This window comes from Rhodnius prolixus, unplaced genomic scaffold (genome assembly GCF_049639745.1).
Source record: "Rhodnius prolixus isolate KJV_2025 unplaced genomic scaffold, Rpr scaffold_1, whole genome shotgun sequence".
In the NCBI taxonomy this organism is placed as follows: Eukaryota; Metazoa; Arthropoda; class Insecta; order Hemiptera; family Reduviidae; genus Rhodnius; species Rhodnius prolixus.
The window spans coordinates 30148815-30159151 of record NW_027411581.1 but is presented as its reverse complement, the minus strand read 5'-3'; the positions used below and the strand labels follow the sequence as shown (position 1 = coordinate 30159151).

The window sequence follows — 10337 nt, the reverse complement described above, 5'->3', positions numbered from 1 at the left end:
CCGGATGATACAGCCCGCGGTGGCGCCCAGTTAGAAACACCAACTACTTCCTCATACTTTGCCGCCAGTAAATCTGTACAGAGAAAGAACCTGTAAGTAGAGGGCTAACTCTTTCACACCTGATGTATCAATCAAGTTGATGAAAACAAGTCATCGATCAAGATCGAGGCAGAAAGATTAAAATTAATGTATAAAATAACGGGAATTAGAAAATGATTTTTGACATTCAGATATTTATTTTACAATCTTTTTACAAGTATGCTCGAGAATCACTTTTCTCTTATAGTTCTAACAGTTCATATTTCTTTACAAGTAGACATTGCCATTTCATTTATTTCTTTGTACAGGCACTGATCAAGATATCGATTTTAGTAATCATTTAATAATCATGCAAGACACTAATTACTAAGTGTCAATTTTCTTAGTTTCATCTTTCTGATTACATATTTTATGTACTTTAGCAACTCGTTTCGTGCTATATACAAACATATTTCATGTTCTTTGCAAACATAATTAATTTTCTCTACTAAAAAATAATGGTAATCGATACCGTGATAAAAACTTCATTGTTAGGTAATTTAAACTGCAACCTCATGTTGCCACTTAATGGGTTCATTTACAAGTTGCTTGTTGTACTTTGCTATCAATCAAATAAATAAAATAAAAATAAGTATAAAAAAAATGGACTTACAAATTTTATGCTTTTTTAAAAAAATTACATCAAAGTTATCCATGAGGAGTGAGATTTTGTTCAAGCGCTACACTCGGCGGTGGAATCCTTGAACCAAACGGCAGAATATCTAATGATTGCACATGCGCCCTTATCGCTATACCATGAGGAAAGCCATAATAATTCTTATTCGAACTAAGGAAAGTGCTATCATCTCCTTTGTCTGGTAAAGTTTGTGGTTTGGATGTGGTCAATGGTTTGTAATAGTTGTAGTCATTGAAATGTTTTGGTGGGATATTTTCAAAAGGGACTTTCAAAAAATCATCATCACTGGAAGATGAAGGCGGAGGCCTAGATGGTCTGAGACCATCCTCTGGAAATGCAGCGTCAGGTCGGCCACTTTGACTAGGACCAGGCCGGGAATCACTTCCACCTGATGGTTTGCAACAGTTGTTTGGAAGATCGGTTGGAAAGTTACTTGAAGGTAACGTTGCGGCACCCGCTGGTGGCCGACCGCTTGGATAACCAGAGAAAGTCTCCTGAGTAGGGCGTAAAGTTGTACCTTGACCAGACGTCGATTGCTGTCCACTTGGAAATTTATCTAAATAGTTGTCTTGAGGGCTAGATCCAAAAGTGTTTGAGGCTGATGAACCTCCACCAACACCTTGTTGACTTCCACCTGGTCGGCTAGCACCCCCTACATAGTCGCCACCTCCACTTCCTGAACCTATACCCAGTGAATCCTCTGAGCCACCAAAACCTCCAGATCCTCCTGAGCCAAAACCTCCAGATCCTCCTTGGCCACCAAAGCCTCCGGATCCCCCTGAGCCAAAGCCTCCGGATCCCCCTGAGCCAAAACCTCCAGATCCCCCTTGGCCACCAAAGCCTCCGGATCCCCCTGAGCCAATACTTCCAGATCCTCCTTGGCCTCCAAAACCTCCAGATCCTCCTGAGCCAAAACCTCCAGATCCCCCTGGACCACCAAAACCTCCAGACCCTCCTGGAGTCCCTGCTCCTGTTCCTCCACCACCGAACAGACTGGTATTGTCAATAGGTCTGCCTCCTCCAGAACCACTTCCACCGAGGCCTCCTCCTCCGCTACCACCAATACCTCCACCACCTCCAGTTCCGAAGTTCCCTCCAATCCCTCCTAGTACATTACTACCTCCCTCTCCAAACAAATCGCTAGTAGAACTTGGACGGTTTGGTCCACGATCAGGAAATGATTGCAAACCAGATTGTGTTGGCCTGAACGGAAATACTGGTGCAAAATTCGGTCCGATGCCTTTTTTAACAATTCTATAACCAATATTGGGTCCCGCTATATATTCTACAGTTCTTTGTTGACCTTTATCATCTAAATAAGTGTAAGAACCTCTTACATTACCAGATGCATCGCTCATTTCTGCCCTCCTCTGGTCTGGACCTGTTGAGATGAATCTGTAAGAACCATCGCCTCCCTGTTGTATAGATGTCGTCCCTCGTAAAGTTTTGCCTCCAGGCTTTGACGGCCTTCCCCGGTAAAAAGAGGCACCAGTAAACGGGACTGAATCTGGGAAAGGAGAAATTACTTTGAAACCCGTTTTTGCTCCAGCCTCATAAAGTACATCATGCCGTTGGCCGACGTCATCTAGAAATGAATATTCGCCATTTACGAAGCCTAGTGAATTGGATTTCTCCTTTCGCGAATAAGCAGGCGTACGAAATCCAAACTCATAACTTGGATCCTCATTAGGATCATGATAGGTGTCATAAGTTGGATTATAATTCGGTGAATTTGGATTTACGGGAGGATTGTAAGGAATCTTATTTTGAGATATATCCATTTTGCGCGCTATGTTGGGTCCTCTCGCCCGAAAACCTCGTCTGCCGGATGTGTACTGAGTTTCAACGATGTTACCGGTTGAAGGATCTCGTGATCCAAACCTGTAAAAGAAGCGTACGTATTTATTAATCTTTTAAAATAATTAAATACATTTTCTTTCTTATCTGAATAAAAATGAGTAAAATGTAGTTCAACATGATCAGTGATAGGACGTCAATCCCTTACTTTATGGAGATCAAATCAAAGCAGAAAGCATGGCCAGGTCCGCAGTGCTAAATCTTTGATTTTATCCGTCTTATCGCGCATGTTTATTGTCTCCTTGACCGGGTTCGTACTTTCATCCATCACCAGAGGTGATTAGTTTGTTGTAGAGATTTCGACTTCACTTACGTCACCGTCTCGCACTGCACTTGCTGACTCAGATCTCGATCTCCAAACTGATTAATCTCCTCTGATAATGAATGCAAGTCCAAAACCCTTCAGGGTTACAATATCCGTGCTAAGACGCATGAAATCAAACATATATGTTAATACTTCACTCAGAACCTTAGTACATTTTTGACACAAAATTTCTGAATCTATATGTTGTTCTTAAACTGTAATTTAACCTCTTTTCTGGAGTCACTATTAGAGCGATTAATAAGTTTTCGGCTTATCCATTAGCTCTCCACAACCTTTTAATTCCAAATTTTTATTTTGTTGTTTATTTTGTAATTCAAGAAAATCTGTGTTTTATTCATGTTATTTGGCATATTTTTTTAATTAATTAAAGAATGGCACACAGTTACTAAACTTGTTAAACGAAAATCCTTTCCTTCAAATTGGTACCCTTATTTAACATCATATACCATTTTCATCTTTTTATTTTATTTTATTATTTATAATGTAAATTTTATATTTTTTGAATATAGTTCTTAATTAATTAATTATTAAATAACGCGTTTGCAAAAAAATGGTACTGGATTTGATGATTCTTATCAGTTATATTCTTATGGTAGGTGAATTCCATTCGTAATGCCGACGCTGCATCTTCCTATTTTTTGGCAATTAATAAGAAATTTCTGTGTATCAATTGTTTAAAATAACCACTATTCATGGTATACCTTTCAAAAGGTGTTTGTATGTAGATGTTTTGCATCAGTAGATCACGTTTTAAACTTATATAATATTTTTGAGAAAAATGAAGTCAAAGTTTTTGGAAAAAAAATAGAAACTTGCTATTTGTTATGTTTGGGCTACAAAGTGAAATACTTGATATTATTATTTTGAAATATAAATTAGCTTATTTAAAAGGAAATTTAACCTTCTTTCTAATGAGCTGATTGAAATTGCTTTAGCTTTAGTAGTTTGAAAAATATATAGACAACTGTTTGCTAAAAAGTAGTAATACCTTGAAAAAACATAAAATTAAAACTAACTAGAAAACGGAGCCGAATCGAGCCATAGTTTATATAGATTTTTTTGTCGAAAATGAAGCCCAGAATCGCCACCCGAAGTAACGGTAGTCTTATGCTGGGATAAAATGAAATTTGTTTTGGAAGCCTGAAAGCTTGAACAGGGCGAATGCTGAATTCGTCCGATAAACAAAGGCCAAAGATAGCTGACCCAATATTGCCTTCTTCTCTGGTCGCTTGGTCAACTACTACAAACATATAATTCAATCATTCAGTGATTCCATACGAACCCATTATTCTCTCATTATTTTCAACCGTTTAGCCATTTTTAATATTTATTTTATAGTTAGTGAACCTCTGAAGATACTGCGAATTTCTGGTTATAGTTAAGTTTTAATGCTACGTTGATGTAATTCTAACTTTATTTCTGTTCTCCCCAGTCGATCACTTTTCTTATTTACAGAAACCCCTCCGCTTGGTGTTCGAAATGCTACTATTGGGTGTGATTGAAACTCCGCATATCTACAACTTCACACCAGCAGCCTCATTCTAATTTGAAATAGTTTCTTTTTAATAAATTTGAAGGAATTTCGGGGTTCTCGAAAATTTGATAGAATTAAGAATGCTAACCGACCACTAGATGAGTAATACTTTACCTGCCAGCCACCTGGTTATCTGCTGTCGCTACAGCAGCATGATAATGCCCACCAAAGTCTCCAGTACGAAAACCAAAACTGTAACCGCCGTCAGGATTTTTGTTGTTATATTCACTGCCAACCGCTGGAACATTCTGGCATTTAACGTTTGTCACTGTCAACTATTAACAAAAAGCAAAAAATTAAAATTAACTCATTTTTAGAAATACTTACATAATTACAGTCAATATTCTATGAGATTAATGCATTAAAAGATGCGTGCCATTTTCGCATCGGTGTGCAATAATTTAATTTACTCAGTTTGAGGTGGACACGGAATTAATCAACAATGTAACTCCTCTAATGCCTATGATGGGGGTCTTACGATATGAGCAATCCAGAACCTATTTCTTATAAAAATTTACGAAATTCTCTGCAAAATACTTAAATTTTGAAAATCATATTCAATCAAGAAGTTCATTGGACAAAGAAAGAAAAAAGGTAATTGTCGGAAGGAGATACTTTTGATGAGACGGCCGAGTGGGGAGGAATCTTCCTCTGGATATTGTTATAAAGGGGATGGGGGTCAAAATCTCTTGGCTTAAAGTAAAATGTCTCCAGAGACCTGTACAATAAGAAGAATTTATTGTACAAACATTTTGTTTTAATCATAAAATGGGTTACATTTAAATAACCTACGAACTATTAAACTATGGATGAAAATTAACAATTAACTAAAAATTAAATAACAAATAATAATAAATAAAATAAGAATAAAACTGGGTTTAAAGACGTCTGAATGGAAAAAAAAAAGTAGAGGTTTGGTAGCGGAACTTTGATTCGAACTTCGTAGTTCGACCAAATCTGCGTACAAAAAAGGGCTGTTCCAAGTAAAGGTAGTAGGGGAAAATAACTCTCGTACGACGTAGTATTGACATGACTACCTGGTGATCGCTTAACATACTCCTGAAGAACCAGATTTGAAGAAGAACTTAACATACTTGAAGAACCAGATGTTGGTTAATTAATCTTCTACATCTCTTTATTTTCTTCAGTATTTTTGGAACCGTAGTAGCAGATAGTGTAAATTAGCATGACACCCATGTAGCCGATTCAGGCGTATCAATGGAAATGCCACCTCTATTCGGCGGAGTTTTTTTACAATATAGTGCGGAGTTCACAATTCGGACAGAAGATGGCGGATGTGCAGCCTATTAAGATCAGGGAACTTTATTAATGTAGCAATGTCTGATTGTAAGTAAGGGAGTAATTTCCGTTTTTTATCTTTTGCTTTTCATTATTGTGGGACCTCAACAAGGTAGGGCGCCATTTTATATTTAGTTATGTACATTACAGTGTTGTTGTGCAAGTATTTATTTAGTTGTTGTATGTGAAATTGGTTATGTTACGAAATTTAACTGAAATGTAAGGTCCAAGTATTAAATATTCTTTTCCTTATATTCTTCCAGGAGTGGCCCGACGTTTCATTACATCTCAATACTCAGCCAGAACTAGATATAGCCTGAGGAGCATTATTAGGATGCCTGGACAACGATTGCCAACAGATTTTATATCTTCGCCACTAACCGTTCCGGCTATCCTGGCGACTTCAATTAGGACTGTATAAATTTACTCATTTATATTCATAGTAAACTAAAAAACGGAAAGTATTCTTAATAAAGATTGTAAAATCATTAACAAATACTCCTTTCTCTTGCTACAATTTCCATGGTTCTAACTTAGGCATTTTTAAATGGCACTTTATAGGGAGCCAATACCTATCCTCCAACAGGATCCCCTCAAACTATTAATTTAAGTAAAATTATTATTTTAAAATTGTGGCGACTAGCAAACATACTTTACTGTAAATTTCTTTTATTAACCATTAAATAAAATCCAAGACCGGGAATCAAACCCTGAACACAATACATATTAGCTTTGCAGGTCTCTCCTCTAACCGCTCGGCTACCGTGGCACCTAATTTATTTATATAAAATCGAGTAATTTCAGAAAAAAAAACTCAGATTTGGTTTCTGTGAGCACCGCCAAATCTACTTTGATTTTAATTTTTTAATTTTAATTTCCATCTTGAAAACTTAATTATTCTATTTATAATAATGGTTTTATCGTTGTCGACCAACCTTCTTCTTGAGTATTAAGTATTAAATGGTACCAAATAGATAAACAAAAACTAATAAAAGATAAAACTACCATTTATTTCTGTCTACTATTTATAAAGTAAATCAAAGTACATCTGCAAATAACTAACATAATCTAATAAATGGTGTAAAAAAAAAAGTTAGTGAATAAAAAATATAAATCGCCACAAACTAGAGAGAAGTGAAAACTAAATATCAGACAAATCAATAAACAAAAATCGATTAAGAGATTTAGTAATTCAAATGAAACTCAAATGAAAGTGAAAATTAATTAAGAGAAGGATGAGAATTTTTTCTATACTTTAGGATTTTTACTAAAAATTCAAATAAAAGTCCAATGTGAGAGGTGGTTTTTAATGTTTATAAACCGCGAAATATTTAAGCGTTATTCAAACTTGTCTTCAATAACTTTCACTAAGGTCTTTTAATTTTTACTATTTGTTAGGTTGTTATTTGGAAACTGACCGTAGAAACAAAGAGCATCTTCTTGGCTTCCTATGGGACTGCCTTTATTGTTAAACAATGACGGCTTAACCTTCGAGGCTGCCGCTATTCCTGATGATTTATTTTGCCCTGTAACTTTTCATAGGTTTCTATTTACTAATCTTATATTCAGGAATTTTTTTTTGTGGTACTATTAATAATGCTAATGCTTCTAACATATTGTTGCTCAAAGAGATTTAAGTATTAAATTGCCTTTTGGAGACAACTTTAAGTTTAATTTTAAAGAAGGAACCGATTTGACTGAGTTTATTAAATATAAGGCTTTGCCAGTACAACTATCCAGAGGTAAACACAAGCTGCTATGAAGTCTACGACAAAACCGTTTAGATATATCGAACTGTATGGTAACAAAAACTACTTTTAATGACATAGAGATATACTATGAATTAGGCATTAAAAAGAAAGCATATGTGACTAATTTTGCGTGACATATGATCGCCTTAAGCGATTTGTAATGAATGCTGATAACTAGAGAATATATTCACAGTCACGAACTGTGAGAACCATTAATTCTTTTTTTAACGAGCATGCAAAATGGTGTTGATTGTTGAGGACCAAGCTATTGGAAAACTACCGTACTACTAGCCAGTCCGCGTCAAGCCTCTTCCAAATCGAATTAACTCTATTATTTGCCTTTATAAACTCTTTAAAAAAAAACTGAGAATAAATTTGATTTATAATTATGAATATTAAATCAATTCGAATCCAGTTAATTAGAATTCTAAATAAAGATATAAATAAAAACAAACTAACCTTAGTGAACTTGAAAATACTGAAAGTACCACCACTCTAACTGAACAAGAAAGAAATTTGGCGGAATTTTACTTGATTACGTAATCTAAGGATGTAGCACTACCGCTTTAACGTTGGTAGCAACCGCAAAGTGCTCCAGAGATTAGAAAATTTGGAATGAGAGTTACTTAATAAAAAGGGGTAAAAATAAATTTAAAAAAACAAGTTCTCTGCGTAATCCCCATTAAACGCTTTTTTAATGCAGCATCTTAAATATTGAATCCATGTTGTAATAGTACTGTAACTAGTCATAATGCTGCGCTACAGGGCACAATTCCGCTTCATTAGTTTGTAATCTTTAGAAGATGTCCTTAGAAGTTACATAAAAGCAGTTGTTTTCCACTTAAATGTAGCAGACCTGTTAAGGCACTTGCGATCTATTGGTCAAAATGGGACTTAGTTTCTTTCCGGAGGAGCTGGATCCATTCTTTGGGCAAAGTTCTAGACAAATCATTGCACAAAGCTCCGTCTATATATATATTTTTTTTTTTTAGTAGCTTAACGTTCTACATCATTAGTTCGACTTCCGAAATATGCCCAGAACAATCTAGCAATGCCAGAGTGTATTAAAAGAAGTAGCTTTAGCATTAGAAAGATAGCAGAGTTACAATGCAGCATTTTTGGATGATACTCAGGCGTTTGATCATGTTTGGCATCCAGGGTGGTTGCATGAATTGAAAAAAAGATCTCCCATTAATCAGATATAATATACTAATAACTATTCCCTTTATACTGTAAGTACAGAGGATAGAGTTTAACCAAACGAAATAAACAATTCAAAAAAGTTCTGTTAGACAAACTAAGTAATTAAGAAAGGTACATTGTAACAATACAAAAATACCATTTTTCAAACGAATCTAAAAAGCGAATCTGAAGCCGTCTGCTCTCCGAATTCAACCATATTTCTAGGTTTCAAATAGTTTTATTTCGGATATTTAAGTTAATTTTTAACTAGTCTTTTCCCCATCGTCAAATTTCAACAGTTACATCAACTTCCTTCCTATTTTAACATGAAGAAAATATTTTCAGACTATTAATAAATAAAATTACCCTCTGAAAACCTTGAAACGAAAAATACGGCTTGTTAGGTCTTTGGCCATTATTTTATTGGTTTTGCCATATTATACTTGGCAAAAATTGTCGCTTGCTGATCTTGGCCGGTTTTTATTGTTTATTTTTTTTTATTATTATTATGTATAAATAATGGACCCAGAATGTATTAGTTCTGCATGGAACCTATCCAGTGTATTTGAAGTAGCTGCGAATTGTTAGAAAAAAGAAGGTAGGTAATCGATAGCGATATTGAACACGTTTTTCTTAGGTTCTACTTAATTATCGAGAAGGTAGTTGATTCCATTCAAAAGCTGCTGCCGGATTACGTATTAGAAGAAACTGACGAGTAATTTTTAGCTGAAGAACACTTTGGGAACGTGTTAGTTAGTTATGCATCACAATAAATCATAAAATAAAACTACTTTTTTGCCGCATTTGACTTGTTTTTATCTTTACAGATTTACGGAATTAGTTAACAAATTACTGATTTTCAATTCATCTTTTTAAGCCTAAATTATAAAGTCTGGGCAACTGTCGCCATGAAATTTATTGTAATGTATTATGTCCGCGGTTAAATTAATTATAATTATAATAATAAAAAACTAAGACTTATTTTTTTTATCGTTTCTAGACAGTTTTTGAAGGATAATTTTTCTCAGCTCTCAGACAATATTTTTTTCACTTTCAGCAATAAAAATTAAGCAAATTGATGTATTGTTATCATTTGACGGTGGAAAAAAGATCCTTTAAAAATTAATTATAGCCAAAATAAAACAATTTAAAACTAGAATTGTTTTTGGGTCCAGGAGGCTCATTGGAACGGACGCTCGATGTACGTACATTCATTGAAAAATAAAAAATGGTTGATATCGGTGACCTTACAGCAACAAGGTCCCGCCTTGTAAGGCCATAAATTTTCTCTGCCTTAAATTTTCCAGAGAAATTAATTAACATTTTTTAAACATAAAATAATGTAAATTCATTTGTAGAAAAATTGCATGGAGTTTGCTAATAATAATAATTATATAGATGGGATTCAATTTTAATTAACTTTTAATTTTATTTTTAAAATCGGAGCCTTACCTTCACAATATCATTTTGTTGAATCTCAAATCACAAACAATTTTTTAAAAAGTCGATTAAAACTAATCTTTGATCGCCTATTACTAAAAATATTTATTATTACCAATAAATATTTATAAATAATCTGTATCCACAAATAAAAGCAGTCTTTAAGGCATTCAAATATAATTTGTCTTTTAAAATAGGTGACTTATCTTTACAATATCATTCATTAATCTCACT

The 10337-nt window shown here is 34.5% G+C and overlaps 1 protein-coding gene across 2 annotated transcripts in view; it reads right to left on the bottom strand.

Moving 5' to 3' along the window:
* Positions 1-262: 262 nt before the first annotated feature.
* Positions 263-10337, bottom strand: part of LOC141458585 (uncharacterized) — a 37449-nt gene continuing 27374 nt past the window's right edge. For both annotated transcript variants that reach the window (XM_074136814.1, XM_074136823.1), the window contains exons 2-3: positions 4546-4706; positions 263-2596 (exon numbers count right to left, since the gene is read on the bottom strand). In XM_074136814.1, coding sequence (XP_073992915.1) covers positions 727-2596; positions 4546-4706 — 2031 coding nt within the window. In that variant the 3' untranslated portion in view covers positions 263-726. The remainder of the gene's footprint in view (positions 2597-4545; positions 4707-10337) is intronic.